The following is a 24,769-nucleotide window of genomic DNA, read 5'->3' as shown; positions in this document are numbered from 1 at the left end:
AATTTTGTTTTGTCCAGCACAGGAGAGATGGTTGGTCCAAGCCAATCAAAGCAATCTCCATCCCCATTGCCCGTGACTGCTCTGAAGGGGAAGGGCTCCAGGAAGAAACCTGCAGTTTCTTCCCCACTGCCCTGATGGCCGCCCTGCTCTGTGCCTTTCCTGCTGGTTGGGTAGGGGTGTACTGCTGAGTGTGTGGCAGACGTGTTGCAATTGTGAGTGCCTGAACAGGAGGGTGGAACTCAGGCTAAGAGGGTGGCAGAGCAGAGGCATAATCAAGAGTAGCAAATGTCCCTATGGCATGTGTCCCCATAAGCCAGGTGTTTGCTACTTGGAGTTGAAGGCTTAACTGTAATACAGGGTGGGAGAAGGGGTAAATTTCACGAGGGATAGAGCCTCAAGTCGGTCCCCTGGATGTCCAGGAGCCTGGATCCCAAACCTTGCCTCAGGGATCTTAGGTGACTGTGGCCAAGCTAGGCAAGGAGAACATACCTGCAGTCTTTCAGGGGTGGCCTGTCGGCCTGGGTAGAGGTGCAGCCCAACCATGAGCCCTGGACCACATGGGCTCACTAAGGCAGGGAGAGGGAGCTTTGAAAAATAAACAGAACGGGGCATCTCCTCGAACAGCAGTATTAGGGATTTTATTTAGGGGCGGAAATTGTGTCGTGAATGTTTCTTGGACTTGAAAGTCATGAAGTAGCAAGGCCCTGCCTGGTGCGATCTCAGTCTTTCTCCCACTATCTCTCCCATCTTCTATTCCAGCTGTCCTTTGTTGCTGTTCCTTACATATACGTTTGATCCCCTCATGGGGCCTCTGCACTGGCTGTTCTGTCTGCCTGTATACTATTCTGAGATGTACACATGGCCTGTGTCCTCTGTCAGGACTCAGCTCAAATGTCACCTCAGGAAGGCCTTCCCTGACACTTCAACCAGCACAGAACAGCTTTGCTGTTCCTGGTCCTCACTGTACCTTTAATATGTAGAACAGTGACAGGCACCTGGGCACCCGCAGGATTTTTTTTTTTTTTTTTTAAGCAACTGCATGATTGGTTCTCAGGTGTATGTTTATGGAGGCAGGAGTGGGCCATGTCCTCATGTTCAAAGGTCTGGCTCTTCCACCAGGCACGCCTAGGTTTGAGTCTCAGCTCTGTGGCACCCTGGGCAAGACACTGGATTCTCTCTGAACATTTCCGGTGGGCCATGACCAGCAAACAGGGCAGGGAGGAACAGGCAAGTGGGGGGTTCAGGCCTCAAGAGTCCGCAGGGTAGAACTGTGCTTTGGGAGAGAGCCCCACCCCTGCTGGCTTCCCTTTTATATACTTGGGATAGTGGGGCTTCTCTGGTCACAAGAGTGGCCCTCTTAGCAGACATGCCACGTGGCTAGATGCCTGCTGCCTCGGGAAGCTGGTATCAGTGCTGGGAGCTCATCGGACCTTGAAGTTGGACACAATCCTCTCGCTAGGGAAGAAATTACTCTTCCAGCTGCTGGGTGGCCTTGGCACGCTGCCCGGATCGTCCGGTGGATAGGCCTGTTCGTCTCCTCAATTTCTCCTGTTGCAGATGGGGACGAAAGCCTGGCCCTCAGAGGATCTGGCATGGGCCTTGCCCAGGGGCCAGGGGTGTGGCCAGGGTCTGGCACATGGTGATCTCAGCAGCTCCAGTGGGTTCTTGGGCATCAGGAGCAGTAGGGGAGGACTGGTCCTTTCCTGGGGTACAGCTGGGCCCCACTGGGCAAGGACTACACATGATCCCTCAACAGGTCAGTGGGCTGGGGATAAGCCCAGGTGGGAGCCAGGTGCTGGGATCATCATCACTGCAGTTCCCTAACTGCATCTTGGGGATGTTGGTCTCATGTTCTCACTGACAGATTCTGAGGACAGGGCCTAACATCAGGGCTTACGAGAGTTTCCTGGGCTGGTCCCCCAGAGGCATTGCCCTGTACCCTCCCACCCTACATCCACCTGAAGAGGGGCTTTGTGGATGTGCCAGGATAGGCACCAGGAACCATTCCTCCAAGTTGTCCATTTATTTGCTTAAAATACCTATTTTGTCAGAAAATGGCAGGGCTGCTGGCCCTCAGTCCCCCTGTGCTTTCCTCCGGACGGCCTGCACCAGCAGCTCCGAGTAGTGTTCCAGCAGGGCACGCAAATCTGGGCTAGCCAGGGGGCACAGTGTAGGTGGGGAGAGAGGACCTGGGATAGGCAGGGCCTGGGCTGGGGCCACGTCACTCCCAACCAGCCAGTTGTTGGCCTCTAACTGGCTGTGGATCCAAAGGAAGGTGGAGGCCAGCTCAGTCTGTGCCTGCTGCTGCTCGGTACTCAGCTGGTCACTGGACACCATCTGCAAGGAGTGCTAACCTTGTTAGGGACCACTCAGGCCAGGTAGTCCCAGGGCACCCCATTAGCCTTTTCCCCCGGCCCTGGGGCTTGGCTCACCAGGTGGTAAAGGTCCAGGGCTTCTTGGAAGGCTGTCTTCAGTTTGTGCGCGATGGTCCCCACACCGCTCAGCCCAAGGGGAACTGGGGAAAGGACTGCAGCTGGCACCCCAGGCTCCCCACAGTGTTCAGGGCTATCCTGGACCACACTGAGCACACCTAGGAGGCAAGAGGAGGGAATGAGAAAGTTACCTCTACTTTATAGCTGGTCCAAGAGAGACCAGGGTGGCTGGTCTCTGCTCAAATACCACCTTCTCTCCAAAGCCTTTTTTCACCATCCTGTTTAAAACTGTAACCATTGCCCCCACTTCTCACTCCCTAAAACCTTTCTCTTATTTCTCTCCTGAGCACATATCATTTCATGATACACTTAACACTTTCCTCACACATTTAGTTTACGCATCTTCCCCAATTAAGGTGTCAGTTCTCTATAGTCTTGTTTACCACCACAGCCCATCCATGTCCTCGGGGCCTAGAACAAAAAGCCCAACACATACAAAGTGCTCACTAAATAGCTCAATAACGGAATGAATGAATGAATGAATGAATGAATGGCACAGCACTTGTGGCCAGGTCAAGCGCCCACCTTTGGAGCTGAGCTAGCTAGCTGTTACATGGGATGCACTTAGGAGGCGAGGCCTTATCCCAAGGGTGACACTCACCAGGGGTGAGCTCCAGGAGGGAGGTGATGCCGCCAGGGCCCCCTGGCATGGCCTCTGGAAGTGAGAGGCCATCAGGGTGGGCAGGGGTGTTGAGGGGCCCAGGGGCCAAAAGCCTTGGGAGAAAGGTGGAGCTGTGGAGCCTCGGGGAGCTCACATCTGTGGGAGCCGGGAAGCTAGCTGTTGTAACCGTGGCATCAGGCTGCATGGCCACAGGTTCCTGGGACCCAACACAAGTAGCAGGTGACTCCTGTGGGGGTGGGGGCAGTAAGAGCCTGTCACAGACACCCCACAGGGTCTGTCTGAGGCTGGCCCGGGCTTCATGGTTGCCCTGGGACGTCAGGGCAGGCTCTTGGCCCTTGCTGTCAGAATTGGGTGCTGCTGTAGTGGTCATGATGGTCTGAAGCTCCTGGTCCAGGGAGGCCAGCTCCCCCATGGACGAGGGCCTGCAGAGGGGTCTAGTCAATTCAGTCAGGACAGGGTCCTCGCTGTCCTCAAGGGAGATGCTGTGTGACATCTTGGCACAGGAGCTGGCAGCAGCCTCCATGTAGGAGCAGGTAGAGGGGCTGTGGAGGCCTGGAGTGGGTAGGGTGGTGGGCGTCAGAGGTTTCCTGTCTGTGGACAGCAATGAGAAAGAGGGGACGCGGGAAGCCAGTCCCATGAGGCATGAGGCTGTAAAGGAAGCAGCTGGTTCACTCTCATACCCAAGCCACAGAAATGATAGGCAGGGCCCCACCCCAGGATGGCTGCAGGGTCTAAGTGGACCATGCCCATGCCCACCCATGGTTCATGTGGGCACCCAGGGCCATTTGCTGAGAAGCTCAGGGTGGTTTACTAGGGATGGTGACACTCACTCCGTGGGTACCAGGCCTTCAGGGTGTCGAGGGGCTCCTTAGCCTTCCCCGCAGAGAGGACCTGCAAGCACGGCCATGAAGTGAGGACAAGGCCTCCCGGCTCCCAGTCCTGTGTCCTGAGGAGGTGGCTCAAGTACTCACGTTGGTCCTGTCTGGGAAGGCATAGCCAGTGTCTGCTCTCAGAGGCTCCGCCTTGGGCTGGTTCTCCCCAAGGTCTATGACTTTGACCTCTGGGGACTTCAGAAGGTTCAAGGGCAGCCGGAAAGGGATGGTGTGGTTGAGCCTGTGGGAGGAAACCAGGCAGTTGTGCCTGACCTGGGGATGCCTGAGAGGACTCAGCCGCACCCTGGGGGAACACAGAAAGCTGGAAGGTTCACTAGATCACCAGCTTCTACCTGGATGTCTTCTGGAGGCGTGAGTGGAACTGGGCTGAGATGCTCAGCCGGGGATTTAGAGAGTCCTCATCCTCAGAGGCTGTCACATCTCTTAGGGATCTGGGAAAGAGCTCTAGGAAAAGATGCCAAGAGAGACCTCAGAATGCCCCCAGACAATGAGTTCCAGATCCGGGCAGATCCTCAAAAACCCCATCAACAGACAACACAGAGCAACTGTAGCAGGGAGAGGAAACAATGGGGCTTAGTCCTTAAGATAAAACATATGCCCTCCCACTAAAGTCTGCAGACCTGCTGGGGAAAGCCCTAAACCGGAGATGCCCACGCTGTGCCTAGCACTGGATGGTCTTCCAAGGCAGGGCCGAGAGGGGCAGGGCCCTACCCTCAGGGTGGGTGTCAGTAAGTGTCTCAAAGTGGTGGCGGAGAAACTTCTCTTGCTCAGGGGTCTGGGGCAGGGAGCCATTGGATATGCCTGGTACCTCAGGCTGCAACAACTCTTCTGCGGTTCCTGGGCATTCTGGGGAGAGGCAAAGGGGGCAGGCAGGAGAGAGCCTTCAACACTGTGAATCATGGCAGACACCCTAACAAAGACACCAGACACTTCACCATGGAGAAAGCTGGACTCGCCCAGCGCACACACCTTGTTGCCACCAGGCCAAGAAGGAAAGACTGGTGGCTCTGCCTTCCAGGTGAGCCTTAGTGGGCACCAAGCGTACAGCTGATGTGGGGCCAGTATCATGACCATCCCCTAAGCCAGGCCTACGTACTGCCCTTCCTTGTGCCTGGGCCCTATTTACCTGCTATGGGGGTCATTGTCATGTCGAACCGAGGGTCTGGGTCCAGGTGTTGAGGGGAGGAATGGATGGTGGCGGAGGTACACTCCAAGTAGGCCTCAGAATCCCCTGAATTTAAAGGAGCAGAGAGGGGATGGTATGGGGGAGTCAGAAGCCCAAAGCCAGGTCCTCTGTTGGGTGAGTCAGGTAAGTGGCTCAATTTCTCAGGGCTTCAGTTTCCTCATCCAGAGAATAGAGATGATAATACCCACCCCTTATTTTGATGGACAAACAAGGTTACACTTGTAGGAAGTGGCAGAGCCGGGCTTCCCACTGGTGGGCATTTGGGCTCCAGAGTCCTCTGGTAACATCAAAGGACCATTATCTGTCTTCTGGGACACTCTTGAGTTTCAGGAAGGCTGGGTCCAGGTCATCGTCAGTGCCCAGAAAGAAGCCTAGCCAGAGCAATAGGCTACAGCAGGGTCTTTGCCTGGCCCTCACTCACCGTCGAGTTTGCTCTGATCCTTTGAGCCCAGGGAGGAGACTCTGAGATAGAAGTCACCTTGCTGGTCTTCAGGTTCCCCCTGCACCGCTTTCCAGCTGCACTTGCTGCCATGCCAATAGGGACAGGGTGAGGGAATGATAACATACTAGTTGGTAAACAACTGGCCCCTACACACAAGAACCCTGAGGCATCTGCACCCTGCTCCTCTTGGGTGCACTACCTGGCCTCTCCTGCCTCCTCCAAAGGCTCCCTCCCCCCAGGAATCCCTTGTATCTCCACCTAAAAACATGGAAGCAGGCTGCAGGGCTGGGCTCCTGTTCCGTCAGGTCCCTACCCCTTCCTCCCCACTTCCATTGGCCCACTGGGAGAGCAGTTCTTCCCGAGCATGCCTATCAGGGGAGGCTTCCTCTCTCCAACGAAGATGCCCCTTGGTGCAAAGGACACTTACCTGTCTGTCCCTGGGACAGGCACCTCTGCCTCCAGGGAGATGATGACCTCTCTGGCTTCAGAAGACTCCCTCTGTAAGGGCAGGAAGGAGGGATTCCTACGGCCATCTTCCTGGGGACTCTCTGACTGTGGGGTAAGGAGGCACAGCCATCTGAGGCAGCCGTAGCAACCAGGACACTTGCAAGCTTCTAAGTGTTACAGTAAAGATGTCAGGGATAATGGCAGCCCCCACTGTGGGATGCTCACTGTGCACCAGGGTTGGGGCCAAGACCCTTGTTCTCCATGAGCTCACTCCACGCCCAATTGCATTATAAGAGTCTATTCATATGAAGTTCGAGAACAGGCAAACCAGTCCATGCTGAGACAGGTCAGAGTGCTGCTTACCTGGGGTTAAAGCACTAACTGGGAGGGGAACAGGGGTCTTCCTGGAGGTAGAAAATGCTCTATATTTTGACCTGGGTGGTGTATATACATAGGCATATACACAGGTAACAATTCTTCAAGCTATTTACCTGAGTTTTGTGCACATACCTGCATGCATAGTATGCCACAATAAAAAGAAAACACAGAGGATTAAAAAAAAAAAAAGATTTTTACCCTGGCTGGTGTGGCTCAGTGGATTGAGTGCAGGCCTGTGAACCTTAGGGTCACTGGTTCGATTCCCAGTCAGGGCACATGCCTGGGTTGCAGGCCAGGTCTTCAGTAGGGGGTATGCGAGAGGCAACCACACATCGAAGTTTCTCTCCCCCCCCTTTCCCTCCCTTCCTCCCTCTCTAAAAAATTAATAAAGTCTTTTTTCAAAACAAGAATTTTACTTGGAAAATAATAAAATAAGAGTTAAAATTGCTTTAGCAACTCAAATGGGACCAGTCCCTGTTCTTTGTAGTGGATTTCTGTAAAAGTCCTCTGAGGGCTTTTTTAACAAAATAAGATTTTATTTATTTATTTTTAGATAGAGGGGAAGGGGAGAAGAAAGAGAAGGAGAGAAACATCAAGGGGAGAGAGAAACATCCATTGGCTGCCTCTGTCTGTACGTGCCCCGGCTGGGGACTGAACTCACAGTGCAGGCACGTGCCCTGACCTGGAATCGATCCAGATACCTTTTGCTTTGTGGGATGATGCCCAACTAACTGAGCCACACCAGTCAGGGCTGAGGGCTATTTTTTAGTGACTGGTTTTGTTTTTTTTTTTAATTTTATTGATTATGCCCTTACAGTTGTTCTGTTTCCTCCCATTCATTCCCCTCCACCCTGCACCTCCCTCCCCCACCATTCCCCCCTTTAGTTTATGATCACGTGTCTCAAGTTCTTTAGATTCTATATTTCCCATGCTATTTTTGCCCCTCCCCCAATTTCTACCTACCGTCTATGCTACTTATTTTCTGTACCTTCTCCCCCCACTTCTCCTTCTCCCACCCTCCTGTTGCTAACCCTCCATGAGATCTTCATTTCTATGGTTCTGCTTCTGATCTAGCTGTCCTCTTAGTTTGCTTTTGTTTTAGGTGTGGTTCTTAATAACTGTGAGTTTGCTGTCTTTTCACTGTTCATATTTTTTATCTTCTTTTTCTTAGGTAAGTCCCTTTAACATTTCATATAAGGGCTTGGTGATGATGAACTCCTTGAATTTGATCTTATCTGAGAAGCACTTTATCTGTCCTTCCATTCTAAATGAAAGCTTTGCTGGATAGAGCAATCTTGGATGTAGGTCTTTGGATTTCATGACTTGGAATACTTCTTTCCAGCCCCTTCTTGCCTGTAAGGTCTCTTTTGAGAAATCCGCTGACAGTCTGATGGGAAGTCCTTTGTAGGTGACTGTGCCCTTAGCTCTTGCTGCTTCTAGGAGTCTCTCCTCCATTTTAATCTTGGCTAATGTAATGATGATGTGCCTTGGTGTGTTCCTTCTTGGGTCCAACTTCTTTGGGACTCTCTGAGCTTCCTGGATTTCCTAGAGGTCTATTTATTTCCTTTGCCAGATTGGGGAAATTCTCCTGTATTATTTGTTCAAATAAGTTTTCCACTGGTGGCTGTTCCTCTTCCCCTTCTGGTACCCCTGTAATTAGGATGTTGGAGTGTTTAAAGATGTCCTGGAGGTTCCTAAGCCTCTCCTCATTGTTTTGAATTCCTGTTTCTTCATATTTTTCTGTTTGGTCATTTTTTTCTTCCTTCTGGTCCACTCCCTTGATTTGAGTCCCAGTTTCCTTTCCATCACTATTGCTTTCCTATGCATTTCCCTTCATTTCAATTAGTTTAGCCTTCATATGTTGCTCTAATTTGTGACTAAAACCAGCCAGTTCTGTGAGCATCCTGATCACCAGTGTTTTGAACTGTGCATCTGAAAGTTTGGCTATTTCTTCGTCACTTAGATTTATCGGTTCTGGGGCTTTGAGTTCTTCTTGAGCCATGTTTTGATCTGTTCGTGCCCATTACGTATGTATGAGGAGCGGAGCCTTAGGTGTTCACCAGGGCGTGGCCGCCCAGGTCACACTGGGTTGTGAAGCTGTATGTGGGGGCAGGGTCAGAGAGGGGCAATAGTGGTCCCCTCTGCTGCTTCCTGCTGCCAGGGCCTGCGTGGTCTGTCTCACTGCTCGCTCCTTCGCTGGTTTATCTGTGTGCGAACGTGTGGCCCCGGTCAGCCTGCCACCTTGCGCCCTCACTGGGTCCGCCCGTCACAACCCCACACCTGGGATCCACCAACCGCAGCCTGGGTGGGTCTGACCGAGTTTTCCTGCACAACCCCGCTCCGCCAGTCGCTGGCTCCGCCCCTCTTACCGGTCTGGCTGAAGGGATTGTTGTTGTCGGACTTGGGTTTCGTTCAATTTTCTGTGTTTTGGCTGCGTTTTTTGTTACTAAAATTTTGTTGTCTTTAAATTTGGTTGTGCGAGAAGGTACAGTGTTTCCACCTATGCCTCCAGTTTTTAAGAAATCTTTTTGTCCTCTTTTTTTTTTTAATGTCTATATTTTTGAAAACTGAAGCCCAGGGAGGCAAGCCTTGCTCTAATTTTCGCAACGGGGAAGAGGTAGGGCCAGTCTCCACTTGCTCAAATACCCTCCACTCAGGCCCAGGCCTGCTCTTGGGCCCAAACTCTTAACCCCCAAGGTGACTCACCCTCCAGATTCCTGGTCTGCCCTAGGAAGTCTCACTGTGTGCCAGGCCTGGGACTCACCCTCCGGCCCTCTGCCATCTCAGGTAATCCTCTCATGCCCCTGGAGTGGGACAGTCAGCCATATTTTCAAAGTGAGAGTGCTGAGGCCCCAAGTCCTGAGCACACAGTAATATAGGGGCTCTAGGCTGGGCTCGAGCAGGAAGTCCTTACCTCACTCAGCAGACCTGCCAGGCTCTGTGGCTCCACTGTATCCAGAACGGAGTCCCCCAGGCTGTCGAACTTCATGGGGGTAAAGAAGCAATCCAAGTCATGGACATTCAGGATGGTCTTGAGGGGCTCCTGGTCAGCTCGCTCTGCCCAGCGACCATGTGGCTGGTAGCTGTCCTTGGTGCGGAACACTGAGCCATCCACCGCATCGTCATCTCCCAGCTGAGGGTGACAGGAAGGTCAGGCAGCAAGCCAAGTGATCACCAACCCAATGAGAGCCAGGGACACTGCACAAACCTCACCCAGGCTCTTGGCTTTAAACACTACTCAGAAATAACTTCCACACATCTATCTCCAGCCTGAACTTTGCTCTTAAACTTCAGACGTACACGTGCAACTGCTCTACAGCTCCACATGGATGTTTGGTGGATATTTCAAAGCGAATATGTTTAAAAGTGATTTCCAACACCCCAGACCTGCTTTTCCTAGAGCCTTCCCTAGCTCAGCTACTCTTTCTAGTTGATCAGGCCCCAAACCTTGAGGTCATCTTTCACTCCTCTCTCTTACTCTGTCCCTCATATTCCACATTGTATTTCTTCAGCAAATTCTGTCAGCTCTGCCATTCAAACACATGCGGGGTACAGCCACTTCTCCTCCCATCCTGGTCCAACCCACCACTGCCCATTACCAAGACTGTTGCTTGAGAGACGGTGAAGGCTGGGTGTTTTGAGAACTCAGGCTCTGGAGCCAGCCTGCCTACAGTCAATCCCACGCCCTATATAATTCCTAGCTGTGTCACCCTAGACAAGTTGCTTAACCTCTCTGGGCCTTGGTTTCTCTATCTGTGAAGTAGGGACAGGAACAGCCCCTACCTCAATGAGAATTAAATGAGATCATAAATATAAAAGACTTAGAATAAAGTCCACACAGAGTAAGTGTACAGTGACTATTTCTTGAATGTAATTCCGATTGTAATGTGCACTGATGAGGGGAAGCTTGGGGGACTGAGAGAGCATGTCCACATACCCTGACCTGGCCTGCAGGGAAGGGGCTGGCAGTGGAGTATTTCCCTGTAGGCTTTGACATTGCTCCAACCTAGGGTTTAGAATTCTGCTTCTCACCTACTAGCTCCTAGTCTGCCTCTCTTCCAAGAAAACGATCATTAGTTCAATATTAACATCATCTGGATCTCTCTCTTCATCTCATAATCTAATCATTTGGCTCCACTTTCAAAATCCCTCTAGAATCCAACCATCTTTTTCTTCCTCCCGGTCCAGCCTCCAATCTCTCCTGCTAGGATCATCTCAGCAGTCTATTCCCTAGGACCCCTGCTTCCCTCTCAGAAACTGTTTCCAACAAGCAGCCACAAGGACCTGTGAACACATGAGTTAGATCATGGCCATCCTCGGCTCTGAGCCCTCCCTTGTCTCCATCTCACTCAGTGCAGTGGGAGAAAAAAAAGAAGTGGAGAAGGACAACAAGGAGTATCGAGGGAGCACACCACGACCCGTGTGGCCCCGCACCATCTGGCCCCCACTGCCCTGCTGAGCCCTTCTTTCATTCTACCCCTTATCTACCCTCAGCCCAGGCACCTTAGTGCCCCTGAACTTTCTCAAACATGCCAAGCAGAATCCTGCCTCATGGCCATTGCCCTAGCAAACTGGTCTCTCTGCCTGCAAAATTATTTCCCACGATTTGCATTTCTCACTTCAACTCTGCTCAAATATCATCTTCCCAGGGAAGCCTTTTCTGTTTACCCTAAAATTGTCACCCCCTGCCCCAATACTCCTTATTTTCCTTCTCAATATTTTTTCCCTCCATAGCACTAAGGGTACTGTGGATATTGTCCATCTCCCACACAAGAAAATGAGCTTGTGAAGGAAGAAAGTTTGTCTGCCTTGTTTATTGCTGTGTCTCATGGCCAGAACAATGCCTAGCAGAGGGTAGGTGTTCAGTAAATGCATATTGCACGAATGAAGGGCCATCTAAGCTGAGACTAGAGGACGATAGGGTTCTCCAGGGAAAAGAGAAATGTAGGAGGGGAAGTGCTCCTAGAAGAAACGAGATCATGGAGGATGGCACCCTTACCATGCCAGCCCCCCAGGCATCCCAGACTCACCAGCCGCTTTGCCCAGAGTGGCAGCTTGCCATTGGTCAGCAGGTACGGAGGATCTGAAGAGACACATGGAATCCATAAAAAGACAGCAAACAACCCCACAGACAAATAGGCAACAGACATAAATGGGCAATCCTCCAAGCACTCTAGGAATCCACAGACGTATCAAAAGATGCTCAGCCTCACTAATGGTCAGGGAAATGCACGTTTACACAACGGGATGTAATGTTTTACTCCTAAGAACTGACAAAATTAAAATGCTTCATACTATCAAACGCTAGCAAAAGTATGGGGGAAAGAAGGGCTTAACACTGACTGCTGGGGAGGGGGCAGTAAGGAGGGCCCCCAGGGCTCTCTTTTAAAAGAAAAAGTGTACTAACCCCAGGGCCCAGCAGTGCCGGTCCTTGGCCTCTGTCTGGGAGAAAAGCTCTCACACATGCCCAAAGAGGAGGCCCAGGCGCTTAGCCTCCTTCACAACAGTGTAAAGTTGGAAAAAACCTAAATGCCCACCCAGAGGGAATAACTTAAAATACCCTACTATGCCGCTGGTCAAAAGTGGGAGGCCTCTGCTTGGTATCCACCAACGTACAGATGGATAAGATACTATCGAGAGGAAAAAGAACAATATGTGTAGTATACTACCATTTATGGACATAAATATGTGTTCCCTATGGATATATACGCATGTATATAATGTTCAGGAAAAGTCCTATAAAGATTCACAGGAAACTGGTGAAAGCAGTCATCCTTCCACCCAGCCAGCAGCAGGCAGATGAAGAGACTTCTGGCCAAGATGGAGGTGCAGGTAAACGCACTTCACCTCCTCGCACAACTACAGCAAAAATTACGACTAAATTACAAAACAGACATCACCCAGGTTCATCAGAAAATCCAGCTCTATGGAAGTCCAACAACCAAACATTTAAAGGAGCCAAATTCATCCAGACAGGTGCCTTTTCTACAATAGGCCATGCTACTAACACAGGGTGTCAAAGCAGCTCTACCTAATACATAGAAACAGACAAAGGGAGGCTGCCAAACTGAGGAGACTGAGAAATGTGGATCAAAGGAAAGAACAGAACAAAACTCCTAAAAAGGAAAAGAACTAAGTGAAATGGACGTAAGCAGCCTATCAGATGCGCAATTCAAAACACTGGTGATCAGGTGCTCAAAGACATCATTGGGTACTACAATAGCATAAAAAAGACCCAGGTAGAAATGAAGGCTGCATTAAGTGAAATAAAGAAACATCTACAGGGAACCAACAGTGGAGAAGATGAAGCCGAGATTCAGATCGACGGTTTGGAACATGAAGAAGAAAAAAACATTCAATCAGAACAGCCAGAAGAAAAAAGAATTAAAAAAACAACAACAAAAAACGAGAATAGAGTAAGGAGCCTCTGGGACACCTGCAAACGTACCAACATCTGAATCATAGGGGTGCCAGAAGGAGAACAGGAAGAGCAAGAAATTGAAAACTTATTTGAAAGAAAACTTCCCTAATTTGGTAAAGGAAACAGACATACAAGTCCAGGAAGCATGAAGAGTCCCAAACAAGTTGGGCCCAAAGAGGGCCACACCAAGACACATCACGATTCAAATGCCAAAGGTTAAAGATAAAGAGAGAATCTTAAAAGTAGCAAGAGAAAAAGCAGACAGTTACCTACAAAGCAGTCCCTGTAAGACTGTCAGCTGATTTCTCAAAAGATGCTTTACAGGCTAGCAGGGACTGGCGAGAAGTATTCCAAGTGATGAAAAGCAAGGACCTACAACCTAGATTGCTCTATCCAGCAAAGTTATCATTTAGAATGGGACAGCAGATAAAGTGCTCCCCAGATAAGGACAAGCTAAAGGTGTTCACCATCACCAAGCCATTCTTATGCGAAACACTAAAGGGAACTATATAAGAAAAAGATTTAAACGATGAACATTAAAATGGCAACAAATGCACGAGTATCAACAACCAAATCTAAAAAAAACTAAACAAACAAGCAGAACAGGAACAGAATCATAGGGCAGCAGTGTGGGAGAATGGGAGAGAAGGTGCAGGGATGAAGAAGTACAACTCGGTAGGTACAAAATAAACAGAGGGATGTTAAGAACAGTAGAGGGAATGGAGTAGCCAAAGAACTTATATGCATAACCCATGGATGTGAACTAAGGGAAGGGACTGCTGGAGGGAAGTGGGGTACAGGGTGGAGTGGGGCAAAGGGGGAAAAATTCGAGCAGCTGTAACAGCAAAATCAATAAAGTCTATTTAAAAAAAATTTTTTTAAAGAGTGGTCACCCTGGAGAAGACACTGGACCAGGAGTAAGGGTGGAGACAAAGAACATTAACTTATCCTAATTTTTTCCAAGGCTGAACTCTCACATTGCTGTTGCCTAGCAATCAGCTGTCTTTGACCCCTGTTGGTGGAGCCCACCCACACACACTGAAAGCACCTAGTGCTGATCACTATTCCCAGGCTCTCTCAAAGCTGGAGCAATCATGACCAGTGGGACCTGAGAGAAGCCTTTCAGGGGCTTCTGGGGAAATATTCCTTTATTTCTCTCTCTGTCTCTCTCTTTCTAAAGATTTTATTTTTTTTTAGAGAGAGGGGAAGGGAGGGAGAAAGAAGGAGAGAAACATCGATGTGAGAGAACCACTGATCAGCTGCCTTCTGTACGTGCCCTGGCCTGGGTTGGAACCTGCAACCCAGGCATGTGCCTTGACCAGGAATCAAACCAGCAACCCTTCGGCTTGCAGTCTGGCATTCAAACCACCGAGCCTCACCAGCAGGGGTGGGAAATGTTCCTTTCCAAAGGAGAGGAAATGCTCTATTCAAGCATGCTTCTGATGCCTAGAACGTAGGCAGCCATCTTGCAATCATGAGGGCCTATGCCAACCAAGGCGCCATGCAGAGGAGTAGAAATTATAGAGAGTCTGGCCTTTTATAAAGTCACTAAGCTACTACTCTCCCTTTTTGCCTGCACAACAAAATCTGTTCTGTCTTCTGTTAATGTGATCTGTTTTTCCCTGGGGCATCCTCTCTCCCTCCCTCCCTCCCTCCCTGCCTCCCTCCCTCCCTCCCAGGACAGGAAGCCACTCTGACAGCAAAGCCAATGTGAAGAAAAGTAGAGCCAAAACACAGAGAATAAATACACTCCTTTAACATCACATGACTACCTGGATCCAGCTATGCCTGAAGCCATTCCTCTCATTTTTAGGTACATGAACCAATAAATTCTTTTTATAGCTACACCAATGAGAGTCTGGTTGCTAGTACACTGAGAGAGTCCTGACCAATATGATTACTGAGCTTCAGTATGTGCCAGGCACTGAAAACAAAGTAGTGGGTGAAACCCAGCCGTGACCCCTACACTGACAGAGGTCAAATGAGGGCTCCTTTGGATGGATCGGTTTCCCAACCTGGATCCAAGCTCTCTTTGGATGGTGTCTTCAGCAGCTCTTCAGGTTCATGCTCTTCCTGCAGCTCATCCTCTGTCTGCTCTCCAGGGCTTAGGGAACAAATCTTGCTGGATGTATATGTCTCCTGCCTGAAGCCAGGAATGAGGAAGGCAAGGAGAGAAATAGGTAAATGGGGTCCTAGAGGGGTCTGCCTAGGGCCAGGGCCCTATGTAGGTTCCACATGAACCTGTGGTGCTGGGGGGGGGGGGTCTCACCTGCCACACCCACCCTGCTAGAAGTATATCACCATACTAAATGAGACATAAGAAAGGCTGGGCTCAAAAAATAAGAAACTCCAAAGGCCACATTAATGGGATCTTTGAAAAACAAAACAGATAGTGGGGCTTGAGTACTGAGCTGCTGGGATCTGTTAGGGGGAAGCAGGGGGTAGCGACGAGATTTTAGCTCCTTTGGAGTACAGGAGACTACATGCTTGACACAAGGTGGGCACTGGAGCCAGGACCTCACTCTTGGCCCCGGGGGAGGGCGTGAGACTCAAAACTGAGAGCCAGAAGGTAGCAGCTCTCTCCCTTGGTGCCTCTATCTACAAAGCCTCCAAGCCCACTGCAGGATAGGCAGCACATGTCAAGGCCTGGTCTCCATGGGAAGGCAATGAGAAAGCCTCAAGACAGAGAGACAGGGGCAGCTCCAGGGGCAGGAGAGAGGAAAAACCTACAATTTCCCACTAAATTCAAGACCTCCAAACCAAAATCCCAAATAAAGAACTAGACCATAAATTCACTCCAAATAAAAGTGGTCTTACAGCGTGAGAACTTTAAAGAGTAAGAAGGCATCTCAGTGACACTGGACCCTTCCCTGACCACCTCCCTCCTGGGTCAAGGGCTGCCTCTGGTCTCCACAGCCTCCTGGGGCTTCCTGCATCACAGTACTCACAGGCTCTCCAAAACCCTTCTCATAGGTGTTATTATAACTTTGTACTCAAAGTCCGTCTCCTCCCTGAGGGTGTACAAAAGGCAAGGCTATGGCTCTGTCCCCAGCATCATGCCTCTTGAGGCCCACAGGAGGAAAATATTCCTCTGGGGGAGGAGAGATAGGAGATGTGTAGGTGGCTGCTAGGACCTGGGGAGGCTGCTCCACTTCCCGTCCTTTGTGTTCTGCTGCCCCTGCTCCTGATGGTCCATTTCCAGCAGGTGCCGCTTCATGCAGTTGGTGATCTCTGGGCCCAGGTGCCAGATGAACACACAGCTGTAGAGGCCAAAGAGAGATGTGGAAGGGTCAGAAACACTGACTACGAAAGTCACCTGGCTCTGAGGCCACCTCCATCATCACAGCCAAGACCCTCCACTCCTTGGCACCTCCCAGAAAACACAACCAATCAGCTTAGTGCAGGGGCTCCCGACCATGTCAGGTCTGAATCCGGGGTGGGGGGGCTCCAGGGAACCCCAGCTAACTAGGGCCTGCTCTGAGGGCTTCCAGACCGAGGAAAGGGGTCTTGAGGAAGCAGGAAACTTCACAGTAGACTAAAGGGAGTGAGAAAAGGGACTTTCTCAAGTACCACCCACGTGCTAAGGACTTTACTTATTATATCTATTATAAATTATTACACATATAACTTACATGAGGAAATATATCAGGATGACATATATAATCATCTCATCTAATTCTCACCATACAATTTTCGAGGTAAATTGTATCAAGTCTCTTACAAAGAAAGAAACTGAAGCTCAGGGAGGGGAAATGACCGGCTCAAGGTCACAAGTAAATAAGTAGCAGATGTGGGATTTGAACTCAGGGCTGGCTGTGGCGCCAAGGTGCATGCTGTCCAAGGAGAGAGAAAGCAGGAACACTCAGAAGAGCTCTCTGCGCAGGCAGGTTGTAAGCCTGGTGTTGCCAGGGTCTAAGCCCCTGCTCTCCCTACAGTGTAGGTGAAACGCATTCCCAGAGGGAGGCCAGCCAGGGGCAGCCTCTAGGCCTTTCCCACCTGTCTCCAGATACTGTGATCAAGTGACGACAGTCATAGGTGAACTTAATGCCGGTGACGATGTCTAGAAACAGAACAGAGAAGCTGCGCTGACTTTCTGAGTTAGAAGGCTGTGCGGGGGTGAGTGAGATGTCCCAGGCAGGGAGGCACACCCACCAGAATGGCCAAACATCTTGGCAACGCACTCGCCCGAATAAAAATCAATCACCGAGATGCTTTTGTCGGAGCAGCTTGTGGCTAGGAAGGTGCCTGAGGGGTCCACGTGGACCTGCCAAGGAGAGAATGCAAGGGATGCTTTATGCTGCCTGCTTCCTCTATGTGGTGAGGCCCAGGTCAACGTCCCCACTGACTGAGGACCACCCTTGAGCTGGACACTTGCTATGTGGGCTCATCCCAGACAGCCCTCACAAATACACCCTTGGTAGGGTAGGAACTCCCGCTCCCACCGCACAGGTAAAGAAAACTAGCAAACACAACAATGGTACTGACAGCAGCCAGGCCCTGTGCTAAGCACTGCATGTGTGTAACTTGTTTCCTCCACACAACAACCCCACGACAGAAACTCTTTGTACTTGCATTTTACAGATGATGAACCAGACTGGAGAGGCGACGCTTGCCCGGGGTCACAGTCAGCCTGAGACAGAGCTGTGCGGGGGGATTCTGACCCCGGAGCCTGAACTCTTAATTAGTCCAGAGGCTCTGAGAAGATCCCTGCTTTGGCCTGGATAACACAGGCAGGAGACAAGCCTGGCAAGGGAGCCCAGGACTCTTTGAGTCTTCCCACCATACTCTGTTGCCACTCAAGATGGAAACCACTTACAATGGCTCCACCTAGAGAAGGACTCAGTGAATAAAGGTGAAGCAGTCTGGGCAACCCCTAGCTCCCGAGCAGCCTTGGTCAGCCAGGCCAGAGTGGGTGGCTGGCCAGCATGAGATCCATTAATCAGGTGCCAAGGAGGACACAGGTCTAAGGTGGCTCATCGGGACAGCAGACACAAAGGGGGAGCCTTGTGTGTGGGGTCCGTGTGTAGTTTTAACCCCAGGGGCCCCGGGTCCTCACCTTCAGCAGGGACCCTTCATCGCCTTGGGATCCCTTGTAGCATTTCTTCTGCTTTCCATTCATGGTGTTGTAGACTCTGGGGAGGTGGTTACAGAGCATGGCCAACATGGATCTGCCCACCCGCCCCCGTCCTCGCCCCTGGAAGGCCACTGCCACCTCTTATCCCCCGTTTGATGCCTGGATGGAAACCCTAATCTCAGAGAATGAGACACCACCTCAGGCTCGGGTCACGGAAATTACGCATTAGGGTGTCTGTTGAATTAATAATGTCCATCTCCCCTGCCACAGAGTGAGCCGAGTGCCTGGCACCCAATCTGAATGAGCAGTTGAAGGAGGTAGAGAACCTCTTTGCACATGCTGTGTCCTTTACATACTCCCCCCTGCCATTGGCTCACTACTCCTTTTTCAGAGTCTCAGCTCAGACATTCCTTCCATTAAGCAGAGGTGGGGGCAGGTATCGCCCAGGGCCCCCAACCCCTCGGTCTATCCCCATCCCAGCCCTGACCACTCCAAGCCGTCACTCTCTGGTGAAGTGTCCATCTCTCCTCCACTGGACTATGGGCTCTGTGAAGGCAGGGCCTGGGGCTGCCCTGCTCACTGCTGTTACTCCTGCATTGTCCATCCCAGACAGGTGCTTGGGTAGTACAGGTGAATGACTAAGTTTATGAGCCACCTCAGCATTTCTCAGTCACCCCGCAGAGGCTTCTGGAGAGACAGAAGGAACCCTCTGCTGATCTGGAGGCTATGCCCAGGTGAAACCAGCTCCTAAGAAACACCTGCTGGGTCCCTCCAGTCACTCGGCCTCTCAGGGACCAGATGAGCAGGGGGAAAGAGAGCAGACAGCGCATGAGAAAACAGACTCAGCTAGGTCCTATACAGGCCCCACTCATGGAGCAGCCCAGGCCAGGCTGACGAAGGGCCCAGGGCAGCTCCTCACCTCACATTGCGGTCCTGGCAGGCCACAGCCACGTACTTCTGGGTAATGTCAATGTCCATGTCATACAAGGTGGTCTTCTCTGCCACATGGTGGGTACGGACAAAGTGGAGCCCATCCGAGCCCTGGCAGGGTAGGCGGGACCTTCAAAGGACAGCTGTGACAAGCACCCCCCTACCCCAGCCCCCCAAGAAGGCCAGCCCACACTACCTGCTGGGCACTACGAAAGTAGATGCTCTTGTCAACCCCACAGCTGATCATCTGGATGTCTCTGTTGCCTGGAAGAGGAGGCAGCAGTGTATTACGTAGGGCTAGGCCACCACTGCAAGGGAACTCAGCTGGGGTTCAGGGAGGGCTTCCCAGAGGTGAGGTGGATGCTGGGTGCACGTAGGAGTCTGTAAGATGTGAGCTGTGTGTGTGAGGAGGTACAGATGGAGCACTTGCAAGGAAGGCCCCTGCAGAGCAAGGGCAGATAGGAAAACAAAGGCCAAGGACACAGAAGGGGCTGCATGTCAAAGACAGCCAGACACTGGGAGGCTCATGAAATCAGGATCAGAACGCCCACACATACCTCAGGCCAGGCCCTGCGCTGCCTGTGCCTTCCTCTTCCTGACTGCTCACTAGCCACTTCATCGTAGAAATGTGAGCCAGGAGCTGAGTCACACAGGGTGCACAGAGAGCCAGGACAGGGCCAGGACTGAAGCCAGGCATTCTCTGGTTAAACACTGTGTTCTGAAACCAGCTTCTTCTCTGAACCTCAGCTTCCTGCCTGTATAATGGGCCTATTGCAGCCCCTGCCCCAAGAAATTGTGTGAAACCCTTAAACAGTGGCTGCCACCTGGTAAGCACTTTTCTTCTTCTTCGTCTTTCTTTATAGAGTAAGAATAACAGTACAAATACCTCACAGAGTTGTAGTGAAAACAAAAAGACAAAATAAATATTTAGAAGCTTAGTACAACTGATGCCGCTCCTTCATGTTTGAGAGAGCCCAGGCCTGACATGCAAGTTAGGGTGCTGCTCGAGCAGGAGTCACTGGCTCACAGAGGGGAGTGAGCTCTGTGAGGGAGAGGGAGAGACCCAGAGAGGGCCGGGAAGTTACTGGTAATGCTTTGCTTCTTAACCTGGTACATCCAAGCATTTAGTGACGTTAGGACCACAAACAATCCTAACAGTTGCTGGCTACAAACAAATATGGGTGTGTGTGTTCTAGTTCATACCTACTGACCATAAACCTTGATGTGGTGTTCACTGTATTGCAGTCGGGCACCACTTACCAATGGGGATGCGTTCTGAGAAATGTGTCATGAGGTGATTTTGGTGTTGTGATAATGTCACAGAGCGCACTTACGCACACCTGGATGGGAGAGTGTGCTACATACCTAGGTTACATGGAATAGCCCATTGCTCCCAGGCTACAAGCCTGTACGGCATGTCACTGCACGAAACAACACAAGATGAAATCAAGCGCTAGAGAAAACGACTCAGGTCAAGAGACTCAGTAAATACGAGATGATGAGGTTGCTGCCAGTGTAACACACCATACTGTTCTATGGCAAACTTTGTTTTATAGGTAGAAAGAGTACATGCTAAAATGATGATTAGAGGCACAGCAAATACACGAACCAGTAACATATTTGGTTATTACTATCATCAAGTATTACGTACTGTATGCAATCACATGTGCTGTACTTTTGTATGACAGGCAGCACGGGTCTGCTTGCGTCAGCATTGCCACAAATACACGAGTGCCACGACCTGTGCTGCACTGTGACACTACGTCAGCTACGATGTCACGTGGTGATAGGAGATTTTCAGCTGCACTATAATGTCACGGGACCGCCTTAGTACAGGCAGCCTGTCAGTGACCGTTTGAAACGTCACGTGGTGCACGACTGTACTCGGCAACCTACGTTCTGTATTCGCTTTTTGGATATGCTGCACAGAAAAGAGTTAAAAGCCCACATCCTTATCTAGCAGGGCAGCTTCAGACAGGTTTGGACCGACGGGTGCCCGGTTTATGCTGACTGTCACCGGTTCGAGCACAACTCCCGAGTGAGCCAGCCCAGCAGAGCAAAGCAATCAGGAGCCGGGTTTAGGAGCTGCATCCTCTCAGGCTGGCTGGGGCTCTAACGAAGGCGTACACCCTTCAGAAGGTGCCCCAAAGGACCAACTTCCGGGCCATCCCCTGAACCAGTCACCACCTCTCTTGGATCTAGACCATTCGTTAAAGGTGAGGTCACTGGGGCCAAACTGCCAGATTTGCTCTAACTTCCTCTAGCCAATGGAATGAACATCTTTTAAAAAAATTATTATTATTTATCCTCACTCAAGGACACTTTTTCATTGCTTAGGAAGGGAGAGAGAGAAACATTAATGTGAGAGAGCCCAAATGGGAGATTGCACATGCCTGGATCAGGGACTGAACTCACACCCTAGGTATGTGCCCCGACCAGGGATGGAACCCACAGCCTAGCTATGTGCCTCAACCGGGAATCAAACCTGCAACCCATCAGTCATGGGATGACGCTCCAACCCACCGAGCCACACAGGCCAGGGCCAAACAGGTCTTTAAGGATGTCTGAGAAGTTTTAGCTGATCAGTTTTTGTTAGGCCTTCATCAAGACTCATCAAGACACATCAAGCACTATGAACTTATTTTTTTCCCAGCTCCCTATCACCTTAGCCAGAGAGAGGCAGGGCAGGGAGTGGGGAGGTCCAAGAGACATTAATACATTCTCAGTCACAAAATTATACGTGAAAAACACTTCACAGTCAAGAACTTACCGTGCATGAATGTATTATCCTTCCCATGAATATAATCCTCTTAAACATAGTTTTGAACATGTTCTTGGGTTCTGATCAGTTGCACCCCGCAGGGCCTTCCTCGCCTCCCCTTGGGAACCCTTGGGGCCAGGGATCTACATACGGAATCTTTTCAGTCTTGGAGGAATCCCTTTGATGACCTGGTGGAGTGCAGACTTTGGAGAACAGCCTTAGGTAAGATCCTAGGCCTGTACCTACTAGCTGTGTGACTGGCTGTAACATGGGGTAAGGAAGGGGATATCTGCTGGGATGGTACAAGGATAATACCCCAGCAAAGAACTGGCCTCCAGCAATGGTCACTGCCAAACCACCAGTACCCATCCTGCCCTCTCACAAGATTGGCACCTTGATTTCTCTTGGGGGACCAGCACTCATCTAATGCCAGTCCTCCTAGATCAGCAGTGGAGGTAGGCAGTGGCTGGGCACCAGAACCTGGCCAGAGAGAACGCCCCAAAGCCCTGGCATTGCTAACTCTTCTGGAAAGAGCAGGTGCCTCAAACCAGCAAAAGGAAAGTCAGCTCCCAGTCTTGGCCAAAATGAATAGGAAAAGGGAAAATCTCTTTGCAGTGGTCCAGTGACAACCACGATCCTGTCCTGCAGAGAAAGGCACATCTAACAGAGGAGAGAGTCCTGATCATTTAAAAAATTGAACCTTTGGATGCAGCTGTGCCCAAATCCAGAGCTTGCTTCTCCCTTTTTCTTCCTCTTCTTCTTCTTCTTTTTTTTTTTTTTGTTTAAGCTAAAGAGAGTTTTTACTGTTGCCAAAGGAACACATCTAAGGAGGCACTGGAAGTGGGAAGGAAGGGGCTCACCTGCAAACTTGATGGCCGTGATGGAGGAGGAATGGTCATCCAGGGTCTGCTCCAGGCTGTAGCTCTTCTCCACGTTCAGCACATGGATCAGTCGATCCCTACTGGCTGAGGCCAGCAAGGTCAACCCTGTGAGTAGAAAGAGTGGTCCTGGGTTCCCCGGAGGCTACTTGATGCATTGGCCTCCTGGAGAACAGCACAGCCAAGCTTTCCAAGTCTTGAAGAAGGGGTCTTTGGTTCCACAATTTCCACTAGCTTGCCCCAAACCCAGAAGGGGGGCACTCCCTCAGCTCTGTGTAATCTTTCTCCAGAGCCCCCAAACCCTGGCATTTCACATCCCGTGCCACCAGTTCAGGGAGCATTAATCTCGGGTACACCTGGATGTTCCTTCACTTGTGCCCACAGCAGACATCCTAGCAGAGCCCAGCACTCCTTCCTACCAAGTCCAATTCCTTAGCATGCCATGTGAAGTCCTGACAACTTCTCCACCTCCTGAAAACACTGCCCCTTTACTCCCTGAGCTCTGGCTGCAGGGGCCTTGTCTGGGCCCTACTGACTACCTACCCACTGCCACACTTCCTTCTACCCCTAGGCCTTCCCTGATGGCCCCCTCGGACAGTGCCTGCACTGGTCACCTGGTACTTCTGAGACCTAACATATGACCTGAGGTGGAAGAGAGCTCAGGAAAGGTATACTGAATGAAGAGAAATTTAAAGAAAGTTTGGTGGGACAGGAGGTGCAGAGGAAGGAAGAAGGAAAGAAGAGCGTGGGAAAGATCATTAACATATGAGGACACAGCTCTCCCTCTGTTATGTTCCTACCAAGACTGTATCGTTGAAATCAGATTATGAGGAAAACAAACAGACACACCAAAATGGAAGGAAATTCTATAAAATGACTGGTCTACACTCTGCAGAAAGCCAAAGTCATAAAGACAAATTAAGTGTATAGAAACGTTCCAGAATAAAAGTGACAAAAGAGCCAGGACAACGAAGGTGGGAACCTGGATTAGAAAAACAAAGGCGCTAAAAGGACAATATTGGGACAACTGGCAAAACGTAAGGACCATAAGACAGAGGATGGCATAGCATCAAAGTAAAATTCCCACATTTGATAAGCCCTGTGGTTATGTAAACAGTTGTCCCCACTCTGAGGAAATGCCGACAAAAGCACTTAAGGGTGAATGGGCGTCATGCCTGCAATTTACACTCAAATAGTTCAGCAAATGAAAAGAAGAGAATGTATGTGCTGTGACCGTGTTATGTGCGTGTATGTACACACAGAAACACAGAGATGAAGAGAGAAGAAGCAGATGAACTCATTACACAGTCACAGGGTCAGATAGGTTTTAAAAGAAAAAAAACTTGGGGGCTCTGGGTAAAGAGCACGTGGGTATTCACTATAATATTCTCGTAATTTTTCTGTAGGCATTAAGCAAGTTTCACTGTCAATCTACCTTCCCTAGCAGAGGATGAACTCATTTATACACTTGCTCATTCGACACCCACCTCTTTAGCCTGTGCTCTGCTCGGGGCACTGGGCACCAGGGTAAGTCAGTCCAGTGCCGTCCTGCCTGCCAGTGTTTTGCTTTCTGGAGTCCTAGTCACCTCGGTCCCCGGGTCCAGAGACAGGGGCCCTTACTAAACACAGGACTTCTAGCTGTCACTCACGGCTCTGGCAGATACCAACTACCCCCGTCTATGGCTCTGTCAGGGGGGCCCATTCCTCTGCCCCCGCCCCTGTCGCCCTGCCAGGGGCTCACCAGTCTCAGGCTTGGAGTACTCCAGGCATAGCACCTCAGCATCGTGGGCCTCCATCTTGACCAGCTCGTCCATGAAGTGCAGCTCATGGATCCTGGGAGAAACACACTGTCCGCTGTACCCTTCTCGCAGGGCCCTCCCAGCCCTGCTCCCACTCCCGCTCCCACCCCAGGCACTCTGCCACAGCCAGGTAGGTGATGTCAGGAAGTAGTTTAGTGATACCAAACCACTGTTATCATCTAGAAACCTGCCATCTTAAAGAAAGCAGTGCCAAAGCTGGGAGTACCTCAGTGAGCACTCAGCTCCTGTGGCTCCATGGGCCAGATCTAGGACAGTCCTCTGGGGAAAACAAGGCTTAGGGCAAAGCTGTTTCACAAGTGAACCCTGGGGAAGGGGAGTGGAGCAGGGGTCAGGGGTTAGAGGTCAGAAGGTATATGCAAGAATAGGACCTAAGGGTGGGAACATCTAATTCCAATCTGTCATTCTTAGTCTCAAATCTAAGACTT

The 24,769-nt window shown here is 50.6% G+C and overlaps 1 protein-coding gene across 4 annotated transcripts in view; it reads right to left on the bottom strand.

Moving 5' to 3' along the window:
• Positions 1-1,961: 1,961 nt before the first annotated feature.
• The window catches only part of WDR62 (WD repeat domain 62), a 47,539-nt gene continuing 24,731 nt past the window's right edge, over positions 1,962-24,769 (bottom strand). For 3 of the 4 annotated variants that reach the window (XM_053667614.1, XM_053667617.1, XM_053667616.1), the window contains 21 exons: positions 24,266-24,357; positions 22,507-22,632; positions 19,082-19,149; positions 18,875-18,996; positions 17,938-18,013; positions 17,034-17,145; positions 16,878-16,941; positions 16,016-16,141; positions 14,897-15,024; positions 11,491-11,543; positions 9,375-9,593; positions 6,063-6,187; positions 5,615-5,718; positions 5,134-5,238; positions 4,719-4,853; positions 4,340-4,451; positions 4,086-4,227; positions 3,945-4,005; positions 3,094-3,705; positions 2,433-2,590; positions 1,962-2,337 (listed from right to left, as the gene is read on the bottom strand). In XM_053667614.1, the coding sequence (XP_053523589.1) occupies positions 2,074-2,337; positions 2,433-2,590; positions 3,094-3,705; positions 3,945-4,005; positions 4,086-4,227; positions 4,340-4,451; positions 4,719-4,853; positions 5,134-5,238; positions 5,615-5,718; positions 6,063-6,187; positions 9,375-9,593; positions 11,491-11,543; positions 14,897-15,024; positions 16,016-16,141; positions 16,878-16,941; positions 17,034-17,145; positions 17,938-18,013; positions 18,875-18,996; positions 19,082-19,149; positions 22,507-22,632; positions 24,266-24,357 (3,004 nt within the window). In that variant the 3' untranslated portion in view covers positions 1,962-2,073. The remainder of the gene's footprint in view (positions 2,338-2,432; positions 2,591-3,093; positions 3,706-3,944; positions 4,006-4,085; positions 4,228-4,339; positions 4,452-4,718; positions 4,854-5,133; positions 5,239-5,614; positions 5,719-6,062; positions 6,188-9,374; positions 9,594-11,490; positions 11,544-14,896; positions 15,025-16,015; positions 16,142-16,877; positions 16,942-17,033; positions 17,146-17,937; positions 18,014-18,874; positions 18,997-19,081; positions 19,150-22,506; positions 22,633-24,265; positions 24,358-24,769) is intronic. The other variant, XM_053667615.1, reaches the window with a different exon arrangement.

Source organism: Artibeus jamaicensis, unplaced genomic scaffold, assembly GCF_021234435.1.
Source record: "Artibeus jamaicensis isolate MK-2021 breed Jamaican fruit bat unplaced genomic scaffold, CSHL_Jam_final contig_470, whole genome shotgun sequence".
NCBI classification, from domain to species: Eukaryota; Metazoa; Chordata; class Mammalia; order Chiroptera; family Phyllostomidae; genus Artibeus; species Artibeus jamaicensis.
Note: the sequence above shows the minus strand (reverse complement) of the source record. Positions and strands in the feature narration are given on the sequence as shown.